This window comes from Anopheles merus, chromosome 2R (assembly GCF_017562075.2).
Source record: "Anopheles merus strain MAF chromosome 2R, AmerM5.1, whole genome shotgun sequence".
NCBI lineage: Eukaryota > Metazoa > Arthropoda > Insecta > Diptera > Culicidae > Anopheles > Anopheles merus.
The window spans coordinates 14,874,347-14,901,147 of NC_054082.1; the positions used below are offsets into that span (position 1 = coordinate 14,874,347).

At 49.2% G+C, this 26,801-nt stretch overlaps 4 protein-coding genes and 1 long non-coding RNA gene across 5 annotated transcripts; 1 reads left to right on the top strand and 4 right to left on the bottom strand.

The window, feature by feature from the left end:
• Nucleotides 1-1,587: 1,587 nt before the first annotated feature.
• LOC121603707 (FK506-binding protein 5-like) lies at nucleotides 1,588-7,726 on the bottom strand. The gene is made up of 4 exons (XM_041932837.1): nucleotides 7,636-7,726; nucleotides 6,889-7,515; nucleotides 3,825-5,250; nucleotides 1,588-3,751 (listed from the first exon to the last, which is right to left on the bottom strand). The coding sequence occupies exons 2-4, from the start codon at nucleotides 6,964-6,966 to the stop codon at nucleotides 3,711-3,713; spliced, it is 1,545 nt and encodes a 514-aa protein (XP_041788771.1). The 5' UTR covers nucleotides 6,967-7,515; nucleotides 7,636-7,726; the 3' UTR covers nucleotides 1,588-3,710.
• A 319-nt stretch (nucleotides 7,727-8,045) lies between these two features.
• Nucleotides 8,046-12,125, top strand: LOC121603706 (symplekin). The gene is made up of 4 exons (XM_041932836.1): nucleotides 8,046-8,317; nucleotides 8,386-11,017; nucleotides 11,089-11,831; nucleotides 11,911-12,125. The coding sequence occupies exons 1-4, from the start codon at nucleotides 8,231-8,233 to the stop codon at nucleotides 12,019-12,021; spliced, it is 3,573 nt and encodes a 1,190-aa protein (XP_041788770.1). The 5' UTR covers nucleotides 8,046-8,230; the 3' UTR covers nucleotides 12,022-12,125.
• A 58-nt stretch (nucleotides 12,126-12,183) lies between these two features.
• LOC121603708 (protein Aster-B-like) lies at nucleotides 12,184-13,786 on the bottom strand. Its single transcript, XM_041932838.1, has one exon. It carries the CDS (start codon nucleotides 13,503-13,505, stop codon nucleotides 12,336-12,338), a length of 1,170 nt encoding a protein of 389 aa, XP_041788772.1. The 5' UTR covers nucleotides 13,506-13,786; the 3' UTR covers nucleotides 12,184-12,335.
• A 2,122-nt stretch (nucleotides 13,787-15,908) lies between these two features.
• LOC121589274 (spermine oxidase) lies at nucleotides 15,909-20,154 on the bottom strand. Its single transcript, XM_041908048.1, has 3 exons — nucleotides 19,561-20,154; nucleotides 17,752-19,131; nucleotides 15,909-17,681 (listed from the first exon to the last, which is right to left on the bottom strand). Exons 1-3 carry the CDS (start codon nucleotides 19,780-19,782, stop codon nucleotides 17,499-17,501), a joined length of 1,785 nt encoding a protein of 594 aa, XP_041763982.1. The 5' UTR covers nucleotides 19,783-20,154; the 3' UTR covers nucleotides 15,909-17,498.
• A 3,959-nt stretch (nucleotides 20,155-24,113) lies between these two features.
• On the bottom strand, nucleotides 24,114-25,535 carry LOC121589275. The gene is made up of 3 exons (XR_006004286.1): nucleotides 25,497-25,535; nucleotides 25,240-25,398; nucleotides 24,114-25,114 (listed from the first exon to the last, which is right to left on the bottom strand). It is a non-coding gene; the product is annotated as an uncharacterized LOC121589275 (long non-coding RNA).
• Nucleotides 25,536-26,801: the final 1,266 nt, after the last annotated feature.

Sequence of the window (26,801 nt, forward strand, 5' to 3'; positions counted from 1 at the left end):
TTAACGCGTTGGTGAAAGGTACGGAAGCCCATCGATACCGTGCCGAAGAATCCTTCCCCGTGTGTCTGTGTGATGTAATTGCCGATGATGTTGTGCTATTGCTGATCCGGCTCCATGCATCTATGATCCGATCTGAAGATCCATCCCACACACGAGCACACGCTCACGTGAGAGTCTTCTATTTGCTTCCATCTCCCAGGAGTGCACCAGGTCCCACTGTTACCGGGGGAAAGTGAAGCAAAAAGCGAGGGAAAATGAAGAACAAAATTACGTTTGCGCAGGATGATTGCGTCATGGTGTCTTCACTACGCGTCTCTTTACCAAGCGAGTTTTGTGGGAAATTGGCTGGAATGGGCTCCATCGAGTCGGTCATACTCATCTCATCACCAGCAAGAGATCCAACACACTACTGACACGCATTGTATTTGTTTTTGAATTTTTGTATTTTAACCTGCCTTCATGCCGTGCCCAGGAAGAAGGGTTTGAGCGCAGAGCAGAGAGAAGCAGATTCCAAGGTCGTCCCCATTTTTGTTTTTGGTAGACATTTTCTGCAGCAAACTCCTCAACAGCATCAACAAAAACGACGATTGAAAACTCATTAAAGGCGTCCCCCTCAAAAGAGAGAGATGAGACGCGCCCCTCGTTCTCCCTCTCTCTCTCTCTCTCTCTTTCGATCTGCTTCGACTCCGTCTTGATCGGTGTTGTGCCCATTCCGTCCGTGAAATTTCCTCGGGAGTCTTTTTTTTTTCTTTTTTGGGGCGAGTAGATGGTACGCACTTTGCAATTCGTACCGCTTGTGGTCGTCGTCATTGGCCTTTCGCATTGGAAAGGGGGAATGGGAAACCATCACATGCAGAGCAAACTAGCCGGCAAATTCCGTGATCGACACGATGATCCACTTTTGGCATAGGTCGTGAAACCCAAAACAAGAAAAAAAGGTAACGACGCAAAACACAATGGACATAAGGGTAGCGTTCCGCCCTAGGGCGGCAAAGACCCACACTGTAGGATGATGACGGATTGTGTGTCGGGAACGGACGGACGGGTTGGCATTTTCCGCCGTAGCGCGCGCGCCAACGAAACGAAGCACACGATGATACAAAAAACTCGTTCCGCAAGCGATCCCTTTGGACTGTTGCCGGCGAAGGGAGGGAGATAAATTGGGGTGTGTTACTACACAGCAACAGCTACCCTTTTGTTTTAAACACATCGTGTACTTTTCACGCGGACGGAGCCGACGAGCCCACATCTCCTCCTCCTTTACATCGGTTGCGAACTGTGACATTTGTCGATGGTGGAACGTTGACGCTGAGAAAAAGGATCCAAACTGCACACAAGGGCCCTTTCTTTTCGGTTTGTAATCACTATTGTAAGACACTGCTTCGCGTATGTATGACCACCACTGCCGCCTGCTGCTAATGACCACAGTTGTTTCCAGTTGACAACTTAGCGGGTGCGTGTGAAATAGGCCATTCCATCTACTCTACTAGACCTCGGGGAGGGTCACAACCGTACTGAACAGTAAAAACAGCAAATACGTCATTTCGGAATGGATTATTATAATCGCTTGCAATGAAAATGCCTTTAGACGTTTCATACGACAAACATTTTAATAGAAAAAAAAATAATAATCTGAAACTGCATCGAAATGTTCACCTGCGCACACGTACACAACACATCAGGTATTGGTGGTTTTCTCTAGTACCACTGCCACAACCGCCACCACCACTGCCGCCGCTGCCGCTTCCTACTAGCTGAGATTATTCCCGCTCCTCCTGCGCTAACTTTCTATGTCTCCATTTTACCTTCCATGTGTATCCCATTTGCCGATTGAGTGTGAAGAAAAGTTGTACATTCCTCTCACCTAGTATATGCTCTTTTGTACCATATCTTTTTCATCCTTTTTGTTTCACCTTTCTGGTGTGATTTTCTCCCCTTGCGCTCTTTGCTGAATTGCTGTACATTATGCAAATACTCCAACAAACCGCGTCGACAAGATCGCTTGTATAGGATGATGATTGCCCAAGTTTCGCCTATTGTACGTGTGTGTGTGTGTGTGTGTGTATAAAGTGTTTGCACGATCTTCTCCACGGTTGTTGCTATAAAGAGACAGCTTTCTTGTTTGTGTGTAAATAGTTTTGATCCATACCTACTACTGGCCCCTCCGTGTAAACCAGAAACAAAGGTGTCCTTCTACCAACCCTCCTCCTTATTAGTCCTTTTACTTCTGTGCATTACTAATAACAAACTAGTTCTTTCTACACGTACAAGTTGTATGATACACGGACGCGTACTTTTAACTTTTAAACCAGGGCAAAAAAAAACACACACCACAACGATTAACTTGGAAAATATGAAAAAAGTAGTCAAAATAGAAACGGTGACCTCCCGCTCAAGTCGCGCGAATGGACAATCGGTTGTCGGTTTCTGAACAAGTTGTGCCTTCTTACCATCCATCCGCCCCACCCCGAATGGTTTACATTTAAAACACGGACGTTCCGCAAAAGGTGTTGCGCATCATTATCAACAACTTACTTAAACCTACACATATTCGTACTATTATACCCTGTAACGCTCGTGTGTGCGCGGCGGCTTTACTTGGCCCATTGCTTCAGTGCAAATTCACTTCACCATCCTCCTCACTCCTCCTCCTCACTCCTCCTCCTCCTCTTCGCACTCACACACGAATCTCGTAGGAAATTTTCTTAACGCTAACCTACACAATGGCAATAACTAGAATTTGTAGGGTGTTCATTCTTTTATAAGGATTTTCTGTTCGTTTTACACATAAACTTCTTTTTTTTCTCCCATCACACCACCACCAGAGTTGCGTGAAAATTGTGCACCACAGCACAGCAGTGTCGGTGGAGTGGTGGAGGCTGTTTGTTCTTATTACGTTCGTCGTCGCAAAGAAGCAACCAAAGGACAAAAAGGATAATATTTCAACACTATACACACAACTGCTACTATGCACGGTGATGATTACAGGGATGGTTTTTTGTTTTTTGTTTGCATTTCTTCCCTACCGCATCGACTTCAGGCTTTACTTTGTACATTCTCGGCTAGTTCTATCTACTGACTAAAATTTTCATTCACTTACAGGCTAGTTTGAAAAAAAATTACTCTCTTCTCCATATCGGCATGATATTATATATTTTTTTTAAATTTAAAAATATGTATTTCACTCTCTCGCTCTCTGTCTAATTAGCTTTCATGTGTCGATGAAAGTAAGTGTACGCTCGGAGAACGATCCTACCGGGTACTAAATTTATACACCCATCTCTACACCTTACCAAAGTGGCTGCCAACAATGGTATGCATTTGTATCATTTATGTTGGTTGATTGTTTTTTTCCAATTTGTCCAGAAAAGAAGAAGAAAAAAGAATCATTTCACCCCCCATTTCGTATCAAACAGAGATCAAATTTAAAAATGAAGAAAATTACGAATAGATCGAATAAAAGGCAAAACCAAGGGGAAAACAAGGAGGAAAGTACTGCTGCGCCACCGTCACTCACTCTTTATAGTGTAAACCAACTACTATTTTAAAACAAGCCGTCAAATTCTGTGTGTACTAACTAGTAAAATGCAAACCTATTTTCTTCGGTTCGTGAATTAATTTTAACACGCCTCGTACATGTCCATCGCCGTCGCCGTCGTCGTCCAGAGCCATTGGGAGAGAAGAACAAACAGCCCCATTTCGAGCGGTATCTAGTTGCTGGCCACGACACCATCCTTTTCTATTACTGGCTCTGGAAGTAAAGGACAAATGGCGGGAGATTAGGTTAGCAAGCACATACAAGATGACTTTGGCAGTTCATTTACCATTGCTTGCTTGCTTTACTTTTTCCACATCCTCTTTTGCTGCGATGTTGTTCGCCGTCACGTCCTTCGTTTCCGTTTCCTTCTGCTCTGTGTCCGGGCCGATGGCAGGAGCGGTGACAACCTCATTCACGATTGGCTCTGGTTTTGTAGCTGGTGTTGTCACCTTCTCGTGCGATTCAGCGGGCGCCTTTGACGCGTCGACAGTTTCTGTCACCTCGTCGTCGGATGCCTTCTTCGGTGTGCTTTCCTTCGCATTTTCGTGGTTTGCCGGTTCAGCCGAATTTACTCCACCAGCAGCAGCTGCTGCTGCTGCTGCTGGCTCGTCTCCTTCCTTCTTGGGAGTTGTAATATCAACGGTGGCGTCGACTACACTTCCATTGCTTTCAATTTCAACCTTCTGTGCCTCTTTCTCGACCTCCTTCTCTACTTCCTTTTCTACCACCTTCTCTTGTTCCTTCTCGGTCACCTTCTCTTGTTCCTTCTCAGCCACCTCCTTTACTTCCTTTTCTACCACTTTCTCCACTTCCTTCTCCGAAACCTTCCCCACTTCCTGCACCGACACATCCTCCATTACTACATCCTTTGTTTCCTTCTCGTTAGATTGTGCTTCCACCGCGCTTTCCGTCTTCGGATGCGTGTCGTTTACCGGCTCCGCAGCTTTACCACCGTCCTGCGTATCAACTTCCATTGCCTTTTCTTCAGTTGACGGTTTGTCTTGGGACGTTTCTTCCTTCGCCGGTGCATCGCTTGCTGGGGTGGCAGCATCCGCATCCTTCGCCACTGTCACCTCCTTCTCTTCCTTCTTTTCTTTATCCTCCTCCTTTGCTTCCTCTTTCTTCTCAGTGTCTGGAGTTTCCTTGGTTTCCTCAGCTTCTTCTTGCTTCTTTTCCGTAGTAGTCGCCAATTCCTCCTTCTTCTCTTCTACCTTCTCCGCTGGTTCGGTAGTAGCTGCCTTCTTCTCCTCCTCCTCCTGCTCCTTCTTCTTTTTCTCCACACTATCTGACTCAGCTACAGCTTCCTTGGGGGTGGTGGTGGTGTCCATTTTCTCGGCCTTAGCCGCCATCCTTTCCCGGGTGTACTCCTTGGGCAGTTCCGAGTCTACCAGCACTACCAGCTTCCTTGGTTCGGCCTGGATCGCACGCTTCTTCGGGGTGGACGATTTCGAGCTCGGCGACTGCTGCTTGCTGGGTGTTGCTTCTGCTTCTGCCGGCTTTTCGGTGCGCTTCGGTGTGGTCGATGCGCCGCGTGCTCGCTTGGACGGTGGCGTTGCAGTGACTGCTGCTGTCGTTGGCGTCGCTCCGCGCGCACTGGATCGTGTGCGGCGCCGTCCATCCTCGAGATCGACCGAAACGCCGAGTGATTTCAGCAGCTCTTCGCTTTCCTTTTGAAACGCTTCCACCGCTTTCCTCTTCGGTGTGCGCTTTGTCTGCAAGTGTACAGCGAGAACAGGAAAATTAATATGAGAACACACACACACACAGTACAGGCGCGCGAACAGAGAACAATACGACCCAGCTTATGTTACACACATGGTGTCATCGCACACATCTCTCGCCGGCCTACCAAAAGAACAGAACTCCAGAAATAATAGTTCTAGTTTACGCTCAATGCACACGCTTTTGTGTGGAAGTGAAGGGCAAGGGCAGACAGAGCTAAGACGATCGTTTTCCCGAGAAGTAGCCTTCTTATTGATTTCGCTTTTCGCGGGAATTATTGTGAGCCTCGTGTAAAATAAATTCATCTTTCCAATTCAATCTCAACCGCTCTTTAGCATGATATTCGGGATCGTTTTCCCGCCTTTTCCAAAATCCGGCTTCGTTCTTCCTAGAAATCAACTCCCCCTTCCCCCCACGCACACAACGTTAAGCTTTCACTTTCAAGTGTTTGTATGTGTGCGTGTATGTCCAGTAGGCGAACGTGCAGCGGCTTTTTTGCGCACACAGCAACAACACACCCAACAAACAAGGTAAGACAACATACATTTTCCCGCCTCCAAAGCGGCACCCGGCACAGCACACCAACAACAAAACATCGAACAACATCGCCTACTTGTTTGTGTGTTGGTGGCGGTAGAGTGACAAGCGCAAACGAACGGAACGATGAGTTTTGTTCGCCGGTTGTTTCTCTCGCTTGCTTCAGGGTGGAGAGGGGGCGGGTTGTTTTCGCGAAACCGTGAAATACACCCGCATGATGATAAGAGAGCGTTTGTGTGTTTCGCACTGACACAGAGGGTTTAGAATTACGGTGGCGCTATAAATGCATTTTCAGTGGTAGGAGCGGACACAATGGTTCAACTGGCAGTATTAATTGCACACCGAAACGAACTTTTAAACGATATTAAATTTTGAAACGAATAATGCAATTGCATCTGATTTCACCGCCATACGGTTGCAACGCACCCCCGTGCCGCTTCAGAAACGACAAAATAAATATGAACATAAAACTAGATTACACTTGAGGTAAACATAGCAGCAAACTGACACATCGCACACACACACACTATTGCAGTATGCTTGCTGGTGATTGAAGAAGTTTGGTAGGGCGATGGGTGCAGGGGAGCTTCTCCTTCCTATTAAATTCATTACCTACTAAAAACATCTTTAAAGTATTCATTATTGCTCACACGCGATGCCGTAAACAAAGTATTTGTCCATACTTGATACACCACACACGCATACAGATGCACGTACTACTCTTCCATTTCTTCGCCTCTTCTTCCACATATGACGACTATGCCAATATGAATGTTCAACTGAAAAACACATAAATCAAATGAAATTCCAGTTTTCCCGCTAATTCTGTACTGTTCAGTTGCAAGTTGTCAACGAGCTCATAAGTGTTCCAACTTGCCATACATGTACACATACACGGTCCCTAACACTTGTTTCGCATGCATCATTAAACCCACACGCACTTAATGTTTCGACATCACCGTTACCATGCAACCTGCCGCTCCGCACAACATACACAAGGCTGACGTGATAATAATCATGACGATGATGGCAACATTGACTTTCCATCGAAGAAACACCCCCCCCGCAGTCACGACGCGTTCTTTACTTACCGGCGATTTCATATCTGATGGTGCGTCCGCCTCCACCTCCATCGGCTTTGAATTTTCCGCTGCTTTAGATTCGGACATTTTCACCGTCGAATATTCTCCGCTTCTTCCAAACCACTCTCGCTCTCTATCTCCCTCACTTTCTCTCTCTCTCACTCTCGTCTGTGGGACTGTGAATCGCGCACACCACACGCCAAATGGCTTGCTGATGATGATTTTCGCTTACCGAACGGAAGCCGTGCTTGAACAATCGCGTACACACTCACGCTCGACCGCGATGTTACAAACAGCATACGCGCACGCACGCACACACACACCAACACACCGATATAGTTGCGACCTACGGCGTATGCCTTCTACGGGTGTCTCCGTCACCAGGAGCGCGGTGTAGGTTAGCGCGTTCCGCTTACGACACCGCAACAACAATAGGCGAAGGCTTTTCCGCGTACCAGCAACCACACGACCGAATTAGCTTTTGCTGATGGTTTCAGGCTTGTGTTTGGGTTTCAGTCGAATTCCCGCCGGTTTTCCTCTTGTCAGAACAGGACAGAGCGAACGATTGTACACACAGTGTGCTGCTGGAAAGGCGCGACTCTTGTGTTTGTTTTTCACCACAAGAACGCACTCGCACTGCCAAAGGGAAAGCGGAAAATGGAATGATTAGTTCGCCTTTCTTGATGAACTGCCCGTCGAAGGACGACACATTCTATCGCTGGAACACTGCAAAAGTGGGGAAAACTGTGGAATTACCTTGAAGCGGGGGGAAATTAGCGCACAATTTCTCACAAACGTGATCGTTCTACGCGAGCGTCTGCTTTTGTATGATTCGATGAAAAAGAGGGACGTGTCAGAATTGACAGACGTTAATCGCCAAGCTGAGGGGGGTAGGAATGTCACGCACCGGCCAGTCAGTGTCAGAGCCGTTCCCCCTTGAATGGCGAAATGCATAAACAAATCGGGAAAAGAGAGACTTTTGAACACAAATATTAGCTAAAAAATATAATTTTCCCTTTTTGCTGCCTAAAACGTACTTAAACGTTCCTATAATCGATTTAAAACACCCAACTCAACGGGTCGGTGTCCGAGAAACGCTTCGCTCGTTCTTGGCACGCTTCCGCATTTGACAGCACCGCATAATATTGCCGCTTGTCAAGCGGCAAATTGTTTTCGATTCCGCAGAAAACAAGGACGATCCATGCAAAAAGGAATCCCCTATGGTTAAAATTTGTAAATTGCGTCTACGATACACACAGTTCAGACTAATCTTAGCCAGAGTTGAGTGAAAGAAAAGCGAACTGTTTGTGGTTGTCATTGTGCGCAGTGTATTGCCGGTCTCCTGTTCACGATGGAGAACCTACTGCGAGGGTCGTCCAGCTTCAGCGAGGCTGCGATGCTATTTACCGACGAAAAGATTGCCAGTGCTAGAACCAAGGTACACAGATGATTCCGAAAATGTAACCACCGAATGTGTTCTGATCCATTTGCTTCCCTTCCTTTCAGATCGTCGAAGCGCTGAACGAGGCGCAGCATGCAACGAGCGGCCAAAAGTGTGAAATCATTGCCAAAGTACAGGAGCTGCTCCTACACACCGATGTGGAACTGTTGAACGAGTTTCTGGAAAACATGCTGGTGCTCGCGCACGACCCGGTGGCCGAAGTGCGGAAAGCTATTGCCGGCTTTATAGACGAAATCTGCAAGCAGCATATCGCGATGCTGCCCAAGGTGGTGGGTCCTATGTTTTCGCTGCTGCGCGACTCGGCCCCGGTCGTGACGAAGCGCGTGATACAGGGCTGCGGTTCGATCTACCGGCTGGCGATCCAGTGGATCTGCCAGCTGGACGACATACCGGAGGAGGTGGAGCAGGCCTGGAACACGCTCTGTCTGATGAAGATTTCCATCCTGGACATGATCGACCACGACAACGACGGCATACGGACGAATGCGATCAAGTTCCTTGAGGGTGTCGTCATCCTGCAGACCTACCCGGACGAGGATAGCCAGAAGCGCGAGAACGACTTCTCGCTCGAGGACGTGCCGCTCACGATGAAGCAGATCCGCCGCCGGAAGCTGGAGGACGAAGCGACCAACATCTTCGAGTTGTTGCTACAGTTTCACGGTGCGTCCCACATTTCCTCGGTGAATCTGATCGCCTGTACCGGCACGCTGTGCACGATTGCGAAGCTGCGCCCATCCACGATGACGCGCGTGGTCGAGGCGCTGAAACATCTGCACTCCAACCTGCCGCCAACGCTCACCAACTCGCAGGTCAGCTCGGTACGGAAGAACCTGAAGATGCAGTTTCTCAATCTGCTCAAGCATCCGGCCAGCTTCGAGCACCAGGCAACGATTGCGCAGATACTGGTCGATCTAGGTGCGTCGAACGGTGAGATCACGCGTGCCATTCCGAAGCTAGACAAACGGGAGCAGCAGCGGCGGGCAAAACGTGCACTCGAAAACTCGATGGCATCGCAGCTCGCGGCCAAGCGTGCCAAGGTGGACGGGCAGGCACGAAAGGAAAGGGATGACGGCGGGACGGCGGGTGAGTCGACGCGCGATCAGCCACGCACGATGGAGATCGATTATGAGGAGCTGAACGAGCAGAAGAGTCGCTCCACCAAGCAGAACGAACAGTTTCTGCTCGAGGTGCTGCCAAAGACGGACCTCGTCGTCCAGCTCGTCCTCTCGAACATGGACAAGCTGACCGAACAGATGCTGCAAAGTGCGAAACCCGCCGCCGTACTGACGGTCGAACAGTACATCCAGAAGATCGCCCAAACGCTGGCCGCCCAGATGAGCGAAGTGAAGGCCGGGCCCGGTGCGAGCGCCTTCACGAAAGATCCCCCAATGAAGGTGCGCATCAGCGACGAGGAGGAGAAAAGTATTATCCTCTCCGGCAAACGGAAGCCGGTCGATCCGTCGGCAACGCCACTGCCTCCCTCGATTGGGGAGGAAGATCTGCCGGAGGGCGGTGCCGGTCTACCGGAGGAGGACGAAGACGACGAGGCACTGTCGGAGGAGGACCGTCAAAAGCTGGAAGCGACCCGCAAGCTGCGCGAAACGCTCGAACGCGTCAAGGGCGGTACGGCGACGGGCGAGCCGAAGCTAAGGCAGCGCATCAAGATGCTGAAGCTTCAGGAAATCACCAAACCGCTGCCGAAAGCGACCAAGGAAACGTTCCTGCTCGACGCGGTCGTGCGGATACTGAAGGCGGAACGGCAGGCCCTGGTCGGTGGGGTGAGCATGCAGCGGAATCGTATCATCACCGCGTTCGGGGCGTCCTTCATCAACCCGGTGCGGGACGTGATTATGGAGCACATACTGGAGGATCTGCCGAAGCGCATCGAGCTGGCGTTTTCCTGGATCTTCGAAGAGTACGGGCTGATGCAGGGGTTCACGCGCTACACGCACGTCAAGCACGACAATGGGCCGCAGTATCCGTACACGCAGCTGCTGGTGCGCCTCGTCACGAACGTGATCGAGCGGCCGAAGGATACGTTCCGCCAGAAGGAATCTCTGCTCAAGCGGCTCTACCTGGAGGCGCCGATGCTGCCCCAGGAGCTGATCGATATGCTCGTGCGGATGTGTGAGCTGGAGGAGCTGGTCGATTGTGGCATGCAGATCGTGAAGGATTTGCTGATCCGGCGGCCACCGAGGGAGAGGCAGTATTTGGACATTCTGCTCAAGTACGCGTACTACGAGAATGGGACGATCCGGGAGAAAGCGATCGAGTACGTGATGAGCGTGTTTGCCGTGCACCGCATCATGACGGAGGACATCGAGAAGAAGGCGCTCGTCTGGTTGGCCCATCTGGAGAACGAGCTGCCGCCGGAGTCGATGTTTGCGGCCGAGTACGGCCGGGCGGAACATCCGCGCACGTGGACGGAGGAGCTGGCGAAGGTTTGTCTGGGCCTGTTTCTGGAGGTGATGGTGTACGATCAGACGCTGCTCATGCGCTTCTCGGAGGTGTACATTAAGGCGACGTCGGAGATGAAGCGCGCCGTGATACGGGCGATCGAGGGCCCGATCCGGAAGATTGGCTCCGAAAGCGAGGAGCTGCTGCGGCTGATCGAACAGTGCCCGAAGGGCTCGGAAACGATCATCATACGCATCATCTACATCCTCACGGAGAAATGTAAGAAAAAGTGTTCTTTTTTTTCGCTTTATTTCCTAATACCCTGTGTAACATTCCCGTTTTTTTTCTAGCCCTTCCTTCGCCGGACCTGGTAGAGCGTGTGCGCACCCTGCACCAAACGAAGGTATCCGACGTGCGATTGCTCATCCCCGTCATCAATGGGCTGACGAAGAAGGAGATCCTATCGGCACTGCCCAAACTGATCAAACTGAACCCGGGCGTCGTCAAGGAGGTGTTCAATCGACTCCTGGGCATCGGCGTCGAGTACGGGCCGGCCGAGCTGCCGCTCACCTCGGTCGAGCTGCTCGTCGCCCTGCACACGATCGAGACGAGCAAGGTGGAGCTGAAGTTTATCGTGAAGGCAACCTCCCTGTGCCTGGCCGAGAAGGAAGTGTACACGCACGATGTGTTGGGGAGTGTGCTGCAGCAGCTGGTCGAGATTACGCCGCTACCAACGCTGCTGATGCGCACGGTGATCCAGTCGCTAACGCTTCACCCGCGGCTGGCCGGCTTCGTGACGAACCTGCTGCAGCGACTCATCCTCAAGCAGGTGTGGAAGCAGAAGGTGGTGTGGGATGGCTTCATCAAGTGCGCCCAGCGCCTGACGCCCCAAAGCCTCGGTGTGTTGATACAGCTGCCGGCGCAGCAGCTGCAGGACGCGATCACCATCTGTCCCGAGTTCCGCGAGCCGATGCTGGAGCATGCGCGCGAAATCATGGAGCACCAGATTGGGCACGTGTCGCAGCAGGTGATGGACGTGCTGCTCGGCATCTCGCCCTACTCGACGACGGAATCGGTCGACCTACAGATTGTTGTAAGTGCGGAGCGTGGGAACGGTGTCGTGATGATCGTTCGTTTGATGGTATTTTCGTATTTTTTCTCCCTTCCCGCAGGGTAACTACAGCGAAGAGGCGCCAATGTCCTCCCACATGCCGGTGAAAATTAAGCAGGAAAAGGATGTGGAACCACCTGCCGCTCCAACACCGCCGCAAAGCAAGGAGTAGCCCAATTTCGCGTCCGTTTCCTTAGTATGTTCCCCCCATCGAAAGCCGATGAAACGATTATTGTTAAAGACATGAAGAAAATAGAAATGAAACCACAAAGTTGGCAAAACTTCACAGAAAAATAAATGTATATTTTACATTAAAAGTGTACATATCCTCCCTAGGCCATCTTCCTGGAACCGTCTACGGTGAAAGTGAATACGGGGCATACGCGATCGTCTAGCGAGCGCGTTTTCTTTTTAATACTATAACAAGGAACAGACGAACAGCCCAATAAACTACCACCTTCCCCCCCTCCCCCCCTTTTGCGCGACTTATCCACCGCTGGCGCCACTGCTGGCCGTACCATTGTCCGGCATCCGGCACAGCTTGGTGCAGAGCACGCTCGCCTTGTTCAGCATCTCCGTCACCGTGGATAGCACCTTCTGCCATTCGAGCATTTCGTCGTTGTACCGGGACTCCTGCTGCTGGAAGATCGTCAGCCAGTCGTTGCGCGTCCGGACGCTCTTCGCTAGCAGCAGCGAGTCCAGCTCCTCGCTATTATCCAACCGGGACATCCGCTCCATATCCTCCATCTCGAGCAGCTTCGCGTACAGTGTCGTATTGACGACGATCAGCACCAGCAGCATGATCGCGACGATCCATCGCCATCCACTGCTGGCCGGTTTCGATGGAGCGCCACCACCACCACCGCCACCACCAATGCCAATGCCACCCACACCGCCACCGCCCACCACAATCGCGGGCACCCGGATCGGCTTCGCTTTGGTATGATGATGGTCCGCCAGGATGAGCGACTCCTCCAGCGCCTTGCTCTGCCCGTGCCCGCTGCGGCGCGTCCGGCGGCCCTTGCCCTTCGCCGGCGGTATGCAGTACTCGCTCTGCAGGTTGCGCAACAGCGAGGTGTAGAAATCCTCCAGCCCCACCCAGGTGTTCTTCTCGATGAAGCCCTTCACGAAGCCAAAGATCGACTTGCGGTAGTGGACCTGGGCGTGCACGGAAAACACGGTATGATTGTCGACCGTGCGCGACATGCAGTAGTGCTGCGTCACGTAGAAGCTGTCCGCGTACGGGATGCCGCCCTGCACCGCCGTCACATCGATCGCGTACAGCTGCCCGGGCAGGGAGCATTTGCGCATCACCTGCGTCTCGGTGACGTGGGCATTTTTCGGCCCGATCGTTTGCGTGATCGCAATGGTAAGCGTGACGACGCGCTCCTTCAGCCCGTCCTTGTTGAGCTTCCACTCCCCAGGCACCATGTCGGTGGTTTTGCGCACCTCGTGGAACTCGGTCAGAAACTTGGAGCGGGAAAAGAGCAGCTCAAACATCACGTCCACATTGATCGGTAGGATGGTGTGCACCAGCTGGCGGCCGCTGTGCAGCGAGTCGCATTCGGCCGTGTTCGGTGGTTCCGTCTTTTCCGGCTCCTCGTCCGTCGTGTCGGACGAATCCGTGGCCAACCGTTCCGAGGGTGACGATACCATTTTGCCTCGTTTCCTCCTCCTTCTTAGCGAGATGATTGCGACCGTTCAAGCACTACAACAAACTTCCTGCTTCACTTGTCGATTAAGGCAGCGAATGACCGCACGGCGACAGAGATCGATAACGCTTGCACCAGGCAAAGTCCCAATCGGATGATGATTCAAGAGCGATTAGCAGACGGACGGGAAAAAAGGTACACCCGAAATTGATGATAACATTGTTTTGTGTCATCTGTTTTCATGCGCGTGTGCGTGCGTGTGCGTGTGTGTGCGTGTACTGACATAAGTGGTTGTGTGCGTGTGTGAAGGGCACTGTTTTGACGTTTGCTTTATTTACACTAGTGATGTGCTCATTGGAGGGCACCCACGACTCCGATCCGACTCTGGCAAATTCCGTACCTCTAGTTCCTCCCGGAGGCGGAGTGGTCCGGAGTCGCCCGGAGTCGACCGGAGCTGTCCGGAGTCGGAGTTATCCGAAGTCACCCGGAGTCGATCGGAGTGGTCCTGAGACGTTCGAAGTCGGCCGGAGTCGACCGGAGACGGAGTCGTTAGCAGTCAGCAAATGGACAGGTTTTCCCGAATGCAATGCATTCAGAGGCCATTTTCGAATCTACCCGTGAGTCTAATCTTCAAACCCATGTGCGGCTTTTGTAGACCACTTCAATACCTTTCCAAAACTGTCTTAATCATCACCATCTTAATCATCATCAGTCGTTAGCAGTCGTTCGGAGTTGATCGGAGTCGGTCGGAGTTAACAGGAGATATCCGGTACAGGTATTCTCCTATATACGCTATACGCGATATACGCGATTGTTTCATTTTTACACTTCTTTGAGCAAATTGTACTGATTTGACGCATCAAATATCAATAAAAAATTCCCTTTCGCTCGAATTAAAAAAAAACAAAACATTTTGAAAGGTACAAATTTATAATCCTTGATGCTCTACCCAAGTACTTCAATGAAGTACTTCGCTCGAATAAAAAAAAAAAACACATTTTAAAAGGTACAAATTTATAATCCTTAATGCTCTACCCAAGTACTTCAATGAGAGTGCCAAGTGCTTGTCAAAAAGCGCCATAGTTCCGCAAAGTACCCCTTAGTTATCTCTTAATCAGCCACAAAAAGTAGGAGGACATCGGAACGATTTTTCGTTAAACAGCATGACTTCAATGCAAAACCATACAACAGTACAGAGGGAAGGAGAAAGCTCTCAAAGCGAGGAAAGCTCCACTGGCTAGCTATCCCACCAACAGGTGGCGCCACTAGATTTTTTGCTAATTTAACCGTCTGCTAACCGAAGTCTTTTTGCTTTTAGGTTGAGAGCTGGAGTCGTTTAGAGCCCGTTTAGTGGTCGTTTAGTGGAGTTATGGGCACTTGGGGTGCTTGTTATCAGGCGTTACAATTCGTTGTGTTGTTTTGCCCTTTCCTTTTTGCGCGTGCACTTCGCTTACAGGCCTTTGTTTCCGGGCATTTCCGGGCGATTCCGAACGACTCCAGATGACTCCAACCGGCTCTGGGCGATTCCGAACGACTCCCGTTAATGCTGGGCGGTCCTACCTTCTGAAGTTGGTTCCGAAATTATCAGAGTTGGATCGGAGTCGGCTCTGGATTTTAACGGAACTTTACCCAAGATCTATTAAGGAGAACAGGTCGATGCAAAGCCCGTTGTTAGGTTGCCATTTTTAGCACGCTTTTGACAGTTTCATGAAAAAGTGTTTACAAACAAACGGCTAATAGTTAACGCGCAAAAGTGGACGAATTTACTATTAGGATGGTTATATTGGTTAAATTTCTTGCGGTCAATCACTTCTGGAGCATAAAGGAGAAGTAATTGCAGTCTACTCTGTATTCAGAAACATTGTTAACCTTTTTCATTGTTTGCCATTCCGTGACCACAAACCACTACCGTTAGCAACGGTCCTGCTGGAAAAACGAAATGTTTAACATGTTCAACTGGGTTAAAGAAGTCCTTTTTACTTTCAATTGAACACTGATAGTAAAATGAAACATCCAATCGACACACACTGGTACAATATGCATACCGTCATTTACTTATAATCCGGCTACGAATGATAAATGAGATCCTTGGATTGTATCAGTCATGCAATTTCTAATTGGATTCTAATTCTTCAAATATTCTAACAGTAATTGAATGTAAAATGCTGAACAAAACTCTCATTCACCCCATAGCAACGTCCATCGCTAAACATAAACAATGTTCACTTTAACTGTCAAAATTTTCCCATGGCTTTCTGTCAATTTACTCTAAGCGCTTCGACCTGTTCTCTTTCAAGGACCTTGACTTTACCCATCACTAAATTAACGCACCCTTCGCACAGGGAGGCCATGAAAGCGTAGAACGCGTTCTTTTCAAATCAAAAAACCAAAAACATTCATTTTTGGATTTTTATTTCAACAGTTCATTTGTGATTCTTTATTTTATTTCCTTCATCATCGTTCGCCGCAAAACATACTTGTTTTTTTTGTGTTGTTTCTAGCAAAATACTTGTGTGTGTGTGGTTGTTTTCTTTTTCGTTTTTTTTGGTACAATCCCTATCCTGTCCCTTCGAACAACACGTTTCATACCGGCGCGCACTTTTTTCTTCTGTCACACTTTTTGTGTCTATCACGTTCGATAATGGTTCCAGCACATTTGTTCTCACTTACATCCTTACGCCCTCTTTCCTAAAATACCGCTTACTCATACCGAAACTCATGCTAACGAAATCCGTTAAGATAGTCTATATAACAACGCAATAACTTACAGGATTACCAAAAACAAAAAAAAGCACTACAAACTTAAATGCAACTTCTACTACACGATACCTGCTACAAACGACCAGAAAAAATGGGGGGGAAATGCACACACACACGCACACACGCTTCTGTCTTCGAATGAAGTGAGTGTGCGAGACCTCTTTGTGGGCCATTTAGCCGCGTGTGTGCGCGGGGTAACGAAAAAGCTTAGCATACAATTATTCTCCTAATCTGGTTAACTGATTGCGCGCGTATCGCAAATGCCTTCAGAGGGGTAGTGAGGGAGCAAAACGCACTATCAACGAATGGAAAAAAAGCACAACTAAACTATTGCTGAAGCGAATCTTCACTTCCGAAGACTAGAATTCAGTGATAACACAAAACGTAGGACAAACGAAAGAAACTAACATTACCTAACATTACCCACCCGCAGAAGCTAAGCGTCTGCGTTATTTGCTCGCTTGCAGAAACAATACTAGACACGTGTAAGGTATAGGTGCCATCTTTAAGAGGGACATTGTTCTGTTTTTTTGTTTTGCAAAGCGATTTCCTCCCCCAACTGGCCCTCGGTACAATACTTCCACTTATCACTTATGTTCGCTTGTTGCACCCAAATACATCGAGCGTCAAATTCACCTTTTGTGCAGCGCGTTTTGGGCAGCACTCCCTCTGGAGATCCCCCCGACATTAAGTAAGTGTGCGCAAATGTGTACGTGGTTTCGTCCGTTTTTTTTACAACCCACCAGGCGCATGAGAATTGTCATGATCGTGTTACCGTCCTCACACACCAACCGAAGACGACGCAGGCGTAAGAGAATGCGCACCTACACTTTGGCTTAATAAACTAATAAGTTAGCGTACAAACTAAACCGAGCAGCGACCTTATTCTTCTGTCGAATTGTTTTCCCTTTTTTTTGGTAAGTTTTTCGTTTCGTCGTTACGCGCACCCTAACACTCACGTATCTTAATCGTAATGCGTATGAGAAGCTATTAGGAGTTTGTGTGTGCCTTTTTCTTTACCGCATTGATGCAATTAAGCACTTTTCAGTCACTTGGTATTCCACACCCCGACGTCAGAAAAGGTAAAAATAAAAACGAACGCCTAGCCTCGCGCCATTGCATCGGAACGGGGAAGACAGGGGAATAGAAAGACAGGACAGGACAGGGGGAGTAGGAGAAAGGAAGTGAAGCAGAAGCTACTTTCCGGTGGGGACATGTGCACCACACTGGCCACCGACTAATCGAGCGCAATGCCCTGAATCCACGAGCTAAGATCGCTACTGTCCGATTCCATCACAATCTCCTGCGGAGAGTCGGGCGTCAGCAGGATCTGGGCCGCCGTTCGACCGCTCAGGTAGGCACCGTGCACCGTCGAGTAGAAGTTCGCGTGCGTATGCTCACCGGCGAACATTACCGAGGGCTGAAAAAAGAAAAGGGGAAAGGAGCAGCATTAAACACCGAAGTGCCGAGCGTTCCCGTTCCCGCACTACCTTCGATTGATGAGGGCTGGAGTAGAGCGGCTGGGCAATGTTGTCGATATCGTCCTGCGACGCACCGACAGCAATGGCCGTGTACGAGCCCCGACTAAACGGTTGCTTGCGCCAGCTGGTACACACACAGCGTTTCGGTTTCGGCACGAACGGGTCCTTCAGAAACTGGCGCAAAATGTCCGTACACCGTTCGGCCACGATCTCGTGCGAGAGCGTCTCCATGTATTCCGCCTCCCGGCCCGATATCCAGCCGAGCAGCAGCGTGTCGGAAACCTTCGAGAAGGAGTAGATCTTTTTGTACCAGTTGTCCTTCAGCCACTGCCCGTCCCGCTCCCTTCCGTCGGTCGGCTGGTGCCCTTCCCCGTCATCCTCCTGCTGCTGCTCCCACAGTAGCATGATTTCGCTGATGGTCGCGTTCAGGAACGGCCGATCGTACTCGAGAAATATCTTGTCCACCGTGCCAAACAGTAAGCTGTCGATCGATTCCACCTTGTACCGGGGCAGCGCCGGCACGAACAACGTTTCCGCCTGCTCCTTCAGCACCCCCAGCGGCAGGGTACAAATCACATGGTCCGCCTCGTAAATGGCTCCATTCTCGCACTCCACCACCACGTTGGCGGTGGAGCTTTTGATGCGCCTGGCCGCCTCCTCGCCCGCCCGGCGCTCTTCCTGCGTCGGTTCAGCACCGCCCGCCCCCACCGGCACCTCCGTGACGGTTCGATCCGAATCGTCCGACTCGTTGCCATCGTTCTCCTCCTCCTCCTCCTCCTCATCCTCCTCCAGGATCGTGTCGGTCGCGCCGGCGGCAGCCGCACCGCCAGCGCGCCGGGTCGCTTTCCGCTTCCAGTGGATGCGCCGCACCGGGCACGACAGGACGATGTTTTCGTTTGGCAGATTGTCACACAGCGGTTTCAGGATGGAGCTGTACCCGGACGGCAGCACGATGTTGCCGCCCTGCAGCTCCGTGTAGCTGCCCAGCTCGAGCAGATCGATCTCGTCCATGCTGTGGCACCCGGTGATGCACGTTTCGCGCTTCAGCAGACAGTCGAAGATGAGCTTGCGCAGGTGCTTCTCCTTCGCACAGTCGACCCCGTCCAGGTACAGCTCCACCTCCAGGTTGATGTGCTCGCCGACGCTGTGTATGTCGGGCGGTGGCAGGTACTGGCACAGGAAGTACTCCTCGCAGCGCCGCAGAAAGCACACGTACGCTTCGTAGATTTCCTGCAGTATCTGGAACGGCACCTGCTTGCCGTCCTCCGTCGCGGCCACCACCTTGTGCGGCTTCGGTATGTTGATGATGCTGATCAGCCCGTGCTGCATCGCTAGCTCGAACATTGGGTTGCCAAGGACACCGTGGATCCAGTTCGCACCGAGCTCGATCTGTCGACGGAAAGGCAAGAGAAATCGATACATTGTATTGTTTCATTATTATTATTTGAGCCCTTTAGCATTTTCGACCGATTATTTGCACCCTTTTGCAATCGTATCTGTTGTACAGCGACAACTGCACCGAATCGTTATCACCAAGTTTCAACAAAGAAGAGAGAGGAAGAGAAAAAAGTAACAAACTGATATTGCAATCTAATCCGCGCAACGTACCGAAATCATCATCACCTCCCCTTTCGAAAGGTGCATTTGATAAATAATCGATACACCGGGAGCCCCCAAGGGCCCCGACTTACATAAGTAGGCCGGGACGGGAAAATGCAACAAACACCAACAACACACGCATCAACTCCCGCGCCACATCCTGTGGCTTTATCTGGCGGATGTGTTTACGGTGGGAGGCGGCCGCATCTTTATGCTCACCTTTTGCGATCCCATATCGATCGACACGATGCGACCGCCGACACGGTTGCGCCCTTCGAGGATGAGAAAATCCGTGCAGCCGTTCTTTGCCAGGTGGTTCGCGGACGACAGGCCTGCCATTCCGGCGCCCACTATGATCACTTTGTGCTTGCGCTTCTCCTTGCTGCTCATCGTTTCGGCCGTCTGATCGGTGCTGGTGGTCGCTGTCCCATCCTCACTCATGACTAGTATTCCACTGTTTTTCACGCGTTTTCCCAAGAGCCACACACACACACACACGCGAACTGAGGATGTGGAATGGGGCAAGTTTTCACACCTCAGCTGAGAGAGAGCTGTGTTCGTCTTGCTTCACTTCGCGTCCTCCCCCCTCCCGACGAGGGAAGGCTAAAGGCCGGGCGAAAAGGACACTTCCGGCGGAACGGGCGTTCGGTAGCTGGTGTCGCCTTTGGGCGGGGGGCTTACAGAATTACGGACGAGCAAACCATTCGTGTGCACACACGCTCACAAGCACCACCGTGACCACTTTCTCGGCAAAGAAAACAACAACAGAGAGTGCAACACTCTTTTTTTTCTTCCTTCTCTGGTCGCTGTCATAATGTGACAATCAAAACAATTAAGGCGGAGCTACACCACGTACGGGTGGTGAGTTGTTGTTTGGGCCGGCGCATGTGGTGAGTAGAGGGCGCTGCACGCAGCCGATCGTTTTTATCGTGCGCGTTTCAAATTGACGGTTAAATTGACGTTGAATGAAAATATCATTTTCTTTCGGTTAAAAATACATTTGATATTGTTAGAAGATTCTATTAACCATTAAACATCGCCATTTATGGCATTGCCAATCTAAAATAGACAATAATTAATATATAAATTCTATTTTTTTGCTTCAATTTTCAAATAATACCCACCAAAGTTTCAAAAATAAACCTGAATTCCTGACCATTACTTATCAAAGCGTACAGAATTTCTCTCACAAACAATCGTGCTGCTTAAGAAAAACAGCATTCCAACCCACCTTCGCTGCGATTGGAATTCACAACATTTCTAATTTTCACAAAAAGGGAAAACATCCTACAGAAGATACCCCTCGCGTATGTGTATGAAAACTCCATTATGCGAGTAGCACGCTTCGCTCAAAAGCTGAGCTAAACATACAACATCAACAGCCGAGAACGCGTGCACACTGCTTTAGTGTGTGGGTTTCGAATGAAGCTCCCAGGATAAAAATAAGTCCAAGACGTGTTGAGGAAGTAAGAAACCCCAATGGCACAGAAAGGGGGCTGGGGGGCGAAGAGGGAACACGAAAGAAATAGAACAACACGTCACAGCAGATGGTGAAAGATCTACGGAAAGAGAAAGAGATAGAAAAAAGGAAAGAGAGGATTGCCAGAACCAAGCAGCCAATGGCCGCATGACAAAGCCGCAAAAATCGTGAAGCCAAAAATAAACGACGAAATGTTCGTTGAACGTCGCACCAACAAAAAAAAAAAACCAAACGGCCAAGCGGCACCGTGGAAGTAGAAGCAGCAGTGGGTAGTCGACGCATATTGCAGTGCTGCTAGCCTTCTGCAGCTAGCGGTAGTAGCGGTGGGAAGAGTAAAAGTAATTGGAGCACAGGCACGGCCGTCGGCAGCATCATCATCAGCATCATCGGCGCACGGGCAGACACGTTGTAACAGAAAACGGGAAAACAACGCAACCGAAACAGTGCGCTAACCCTGTGCGAGAGGAGGCCAAGTCCAGTATCGGCGATCGCTAGCGAAAGCGAAGAAGAAGAAGAAGAATACCATCCAGCCCCGGCAGCAGCTCGGGATGCATCATCCGGGAAGGCGGTAGCGGCGGTGACGGTTTCCATCTCTTCCTTGTACTACTTCTCTTCCATCTGTGGTTACTTTGATCCCGGGTTGCATCTCTTCACATAGCGCGCGTACGAAACGCTATGTGATGTCTGTTCTTTGGAGCATCGTGCATCGGCTAACCCCCCCCCCCCCCCCCCCCCACGAACTCCCAACCGTTTCCACCCTCATTGGTGCCTGTGTAAATGGCACACACAGCTGGTTCTTCTCGCACCGTACAGAGTCGCGCACACTCGCCTGAGACCACAATAACCTGAAAACCTTCGACTACCTTCTCCGCTTTCGGGCGTTGCTGGCGTGTTCGCTCGGTTTGCGCATCGTAGAAACGTGACGCCAGATGACTTGCGAGCGTACGCCGAATTCTACCAGCGACAACCACATACACACACGCACGTAAACATTCAGTGTCAGAAACGAATTTAATGTTTCTGTCTGATTCCGGTTTGAAGTTGTCACCGGAAATGGGAAATGCTACGTGTCCGCGCTACTGATGAAGGAAATGTCGATGAAGTTCAAAAGCAGCGCAGAGCAGTAGTATGCTTGTGGATGCGTTTTATGATAGCGCTAAGTAATCTTGGTGCGCTAAATTATACAATTTTGCATATATTAAAAAAACTCCCCCACTTTCTATTTATTTCTCAAAGCATCTCATTCCAGCAGCAAAAGAGCCGCCGGGGAGTTGCTGGCGAAGAGCGCTATTTAATAGCAAATTTATTATCTAAACTCACGCACAAAACCACCATACCGTACCGTTGTTGAGGGTCAAACACGTTTGTTTCATTTCGTTCGCAAATCGTTCCGAAAGCCAGAACGCCCATTTGTTCGGGACCGTTTCGGGGGCGTTCGATAAAGAAAATAATTAACACACCAGCCGGTCTGGGTTTGCTGGCCCCGGTCTGTTTATCAGATATTACCGACGATGGGGAGCATTCTGGTCGGGGCCAGTGGTTACTACTACTAAATGTAGGTGTTTTTTGTTTGTTGTTTGCTGTACAAAGTTTACAATTTCAACCCCACGTGGTCCTACAATTGCAGGTGCAGGACCCGGGGAGGGAATGTTTAGGTGTGTATGTGTGTCTTACGGTGGAGGATGAGATTTGAATCATTTCCAAGCACCGTGGCAGGCCGTTGTTTAAAGGGGAAATCTATTTTCCGACGGAAGGCGTGCATGAGTGTGTGTGCTTTGGGATGCTGCTCTATACACATCTATACTGACTATTTTTTTACAAAATGCTAATGGGTTAGACATTTTTTACTGCCTTTTTAAACATTAACAATTTTTTCTGTAATAGACCTCAGATTCTACGATCGCTGCTACGCTTTACGGACTGTGGGCGCTTCTTTTATGATGCAAATGTACATAAGGTAAGAATTTAGTGTTTGGTGTTGATGGTATACATTGATTACCATTTGGATTTTGAAATTATTGAACGACTTTTTACTTAGATTATTATACGCTAGTCATTATTAAACCACTATTAATAGGGAATATTTCATGATTACATGAAGTGAAAAATAGTGGAAATAATAGTTAAACTCCCCTGCTTTCCACGCTCCCGTAGGTGTAAAGAAATGAATTTTATATTCTAATTCTATTTATTCTAGTTTTACTAACTTTTTACGGTATTTCATGAGCTCCACATTTTTTTACCCAGGTGGTCGTATGCAACTGATTGCAAAAACTAAAACACTGACGTGGCGTTACAAAAGAATCCCACACGAAAGAACAGGTGTAGCACATTATGAAATCATTCCATACGTTTTAAAATCAACACAAAATATGTGAGAAGTGGATAACATACAGTGAGTCTTTAGAGTTGAACGAGAATTCCAAAAAAGAAGGTCTGACACTTTAAGTCGCATTAGTAAGTAAGAAGTCACCATTAGTAAGTAAATCACTGTGGAGATGGCGCTAGTGTTCAATATATATTTGTGTGAATTATTGGAACAAAATCGAATTTATATTATAGAATTAGAAATGAAATCGTATCGTTTTATTTAAAATCGCAAACTTAATACATATTGGTCACCTTTTTGAAAATATTAATGTACAGTGGGACGCCTTTTATCCGGCTGTCCGTGTATCCATGTTGTTGAGAAAAGGCAGGTCAATACAAAGGCGACATTGCGTGTTGAGGAGAACACTTGAAAAAAAAAACTCCTTATCATTGCACATTGTCATAACAAAAATTCATGGCAGATTTTATATATTTTTTAGTTTTTTACAAAATATAACAAAGATTCCATAAATAATTCTTGTTACAAATGTAGTTGGACCGATTATCCGTGTTATTTGAGTAATCGGGCGAGGTCGAGGCACCCGATGAGCCCGGATAAACGACGTTCCACTGAGTTCAAATATGGTCATAGCAGGCTATGAAAGAATCTGGTTGCCATACAGTTTGCTGCACACAATCGATACTACATCGATATGTCCAATTGTCTCTTCACGGATGCAGAGCAAGGTTAGAGTGTAGGCCTACTGAGAATACTGAAGTAGAAACAATCTCGCGAGTGAAGCAAACAAACGCAGAAGAAAGCATGATTCGCCGGTGCCTGTTCGCAGCGGGTGAAGCAAATTGTGCATCAAGAACAATAGCGACAACTCCAAAAGCCAAAACTTGAAAATGAATCCCCAGCAACCCAGCGCACCAAGGAGTGCAATAGAAATAGAAACTGAAACACGGTACAGAGAGTAAAGGTAAACGGCACGGTAGATTTGTATCTCTAGAGGCAAACAGAGTCAGTGTAGGATTTGTCTATATGTGTGTGTGTGTGTGTGGGAATGGTATAAATAAACATTAGAATCCAAGCACTCCCGCCGTCAGCACTACGAACAAAAACGTGCCAGAAGTTAAAAACCGCGTCATTGTGTGTGAGCATCAGCGGGGAGATCGCCGCCGAACGGTACGGGCCGAAGGAGTCGGAGTCGGTGGGTGGGTGTGTGTGTGTTGGTGCGAATGTTTGAAGCTAGAAGCGCGTCGCTATATGGGCGGTAGTGGAGCCAAAGAACGCTAAAATAAACAGCTAAACCACACACATTACACGAAACCGTTTCCGATATCGTGCCCGGCTCGAGCAGCCGCTGCGTGAAAAGATCTCTCCAACGCGGACATACACATCCAGCCATACGCCAGCGGAATGGAATGGTCTCCCGGTCCGGTGCGGGAATGAGAATTCCGGCTGGTTAACAATTTCGCACAACAAAAAAGACAACGCGCGTGTGTGCACGAGAAGAAGCCAATTGATGTAGGCGCAGGAACGAAAGCAGAACAACAGCTCACTCGCCCCAAACCCGGCACACACTAGCTGGCCACTAGGGCCGGATTTGTTCGGGCGCGCTGTTGCCAATGTTTTTTGTTGAGCGATGTGGAAAGAATTTCGCTTTTGCTTTGGCCTTCTTTGCATTTCGGGAGAGACGACAGCGGCTGAACGGCGACACCGTCACTTACCATCTTCCGTTCCCGGCGTTTGCTCAAGCAACAAGAACCGGTTATGTGTACTATGTCTATGTGTCTGTGTGTGTTATTGCTGTTTTTTTTTGCTGCTACTGCAGGACGCACGGTTTGCGGAATATTTATTCTCCGGCCGGGTCGATCGTCGCTTCTTGTAAGCCCAGGTCATGATGTGGCCGATCGAAACCGGATCGAGTCCAGTAAGTAGGTGTGTGTGTGTGTGTATACGTTGGTAAAATGGAGATGCTGGGAAGGAAAAATTGGAAATCGCATGACAGTGTTGTAGGGTATAGAAAATATTGAGAACTTTCCAGCACGCATATCGTGTGGGAGAAGAGTATAATGAGAAATTGAAGATTTTTGATACCAACCATTGGCTGAAAAGCCAAGATTTCAAATTCACAAAGGTTCCTGAAACTGCAATGAATTATGAAAATGCTTCAAAACTGCCAGAAAAAACTCTCAATCCAAGGGCGGGTATTTAGTATTGCAATTCTGAATCTCTTGCGCTCGAGTCTGCAGGTACACTACTGGACACAAAAATAGAAGAAAAAAATGTTTTGTTTGTGTATTGTTTTTGGCTCAATGCGTGCGCTAGTTGTGTCATCGGCAAGAGTGCGAGGCGTACATTTTTTTTTTAATTTTAAAAGAGACTTTGAGCCTTTCGGCTTCATTCGCCTGCGAGGCGTACTGAAGTTGCAATCGCCGATTTTTGCCTTATATACTCTCATCCGAGGTGCGACACTCAACTGAGTTACGAGTGCCGATAGCGTTTCGCTGCAGTATAAAACGAGAGCCAAGCCGTTTTGCGCTTCATTCTTCAGTGAAGAGGCGAAAGAACTCCGCACGAGCCAAAGCCTCTATAAACAATTCCAACAACAACATTTCTGTTAAAAAAAAATCCCCAAAATAATCATGGGTCGCGGAAAGCACTGCACACCAGAGGAGCGAAAACGTATTCAGGCGCTGTTTCGTGAGAACGTCCCAATAAAGACAATCTGCAAGGCGTTCGGCCGTTCGCGGACGTTTGTGAACAACGCCATTCGTAGCGAGGCTACGGGTAAGTCGACAGGTCGGCCGCGAAAAACAACGGCTAACGTTGACGCGCAGATTGTTAAAAAGATCAGGGCGAACCCTTTCAAAACTTGCAGTCGCATCAAGCAGGAGCTTGGATTGCAAGTTTCGTCGAAGACGGTGTCACGCCGTTTACACGACGCTGGGTACAGTGCCCGGAGACCACGGAAGGTTCGGAAGCTGCTGCCGCACCACGTAGAAGCGCGCAGTCGGTTTGCCGAAGAACATCAGCTTAAGAACCAGCATGCACCCTCAGCCGATGCGCTATGGAGACGCTGCCAGGTAATCAAGAAAAGAATACCCGTAAGCACATGCCGGAAGCTCATCCGAGGGATGGCTACTCGCAGCCAGGCAGTGAAAGAAAATAATGGCCATTGACCATTAGAATGTGTTTTCGCCTCTGTGGATCACCGCAACACCACCTCCCAACCACCACTTAAACAGCCCTTTTCAGGGCTACCAAATCATTCTGAAAAGAACTATCTTTTTCCGCCAACAAAAAAAAAGTTCCTATTTGTATGCCCACAGGTGTAGGTCAAAGTGTTGTTCGCTTTCGCAAATGCATCGCATGGCTGACCACCAACACCACGGACAACGCTGTCGTGCCGCTGGTGCTGGGTTACAGGGTCAAGTTTGGGTATTGCAACGCGACAAAACACGACACGCCCGAATCCGCAGCGTTCACACACCACACGGTTAGACGGGGGTGGGACGATTGTTGGTGGGGATGGGGGAGCACCAGGATACCAGGGCGCCATTGAACACAAGCCGGTTAGAGGGAGCGAGGGACCCTCTGTCTGTCTTTCCACCGTCATTCATAACAAACACGACACATGGCACACCTAATCCCTCCAGCCCA

What these genes read in the sequence shown, in the direction of transcription:
- LOC121603708 (XM_041932838.1), bottom strand. Translation starts at nt 13,505, where the DNA reads ATGGTATCGTCACCCTCGGAACGGTTGGCCACGGATTCGTCCGACACG.
- LOC121589274 (XM_041908048.1), bottom strand. Translation starts at nt 19,782, where the DNA reads ATGAGTGAGGATGGGACAGCGACCACCAGCACCGATCAGACGGCCGAA. An exon ending in TCGATATGGGATCGCAAAAG is followed by an intron (nt 19,132 to 19,560) that starts GTGAGCATAAAG and finishes TTCCGTCGACAG; the next exon opens with ATCGAGCTCGGTGCGAACTG. An exon ending in CCAGCCCTCATCAATCGAAG is followed by an intron (nt 17,682 to 17,751) that starts GTAGTGCGGGAA and finishes TTCTTTTTTCAG; the next exon opens with CCCTCGGTAATGTTCGCCGG.
- LOC121603706 (XM_041932836.1), top strand. Translation starts at nt 8,231, where the DNA reads ATGGAGAACCTACTGCGAGGGTCGTCCAGCTTCAGCGAGGCTGCGATG. An exon ending in CTACATCCTCACGGAGAAAT is followed by an intron (nt 11,018 to 11,088) that starts GTAAGAAAAAGT and finishes TTTTTTTTCTAG; the next exon opens with CCCTTCCTTCGCCGGACCTG. An exon ending in CGGTCGACCTACAGATTGTT is followed by an intron (nt 11,832 to 11,910) that starts GTAAGTGCGGAG and finishes CCCTTCCCGCAG; the next exon opens with GGTAACTACAGCGAAGAGGC.
- LOC121603707 (XM_041932837.1), bottom strand. Translation starts at nt 6,966, where the DNA reads ATGTCCGAATCTAAAGCAGCGGAAAATTCAAAGCCGATGGAGGTGGAG. An exon ending in CATCAGATATGAAATCGCCG is followed by an intron (nt 5,251 to 6,888) that starts GTAAGTAAAGAA and finishes GTACACTTGCAG; the next exon opens with ACAAAGCGCACACCGAAGAG. An exon ending in AGTAAAGCAAGCAAGCAATG is followed by an intron (nt 3,752 to 3,824) that starts GTAAATGAACTG and finishes CTTTACTTCCAG; the next exon opens with AGCCAGTAATAGAAAAGGAT.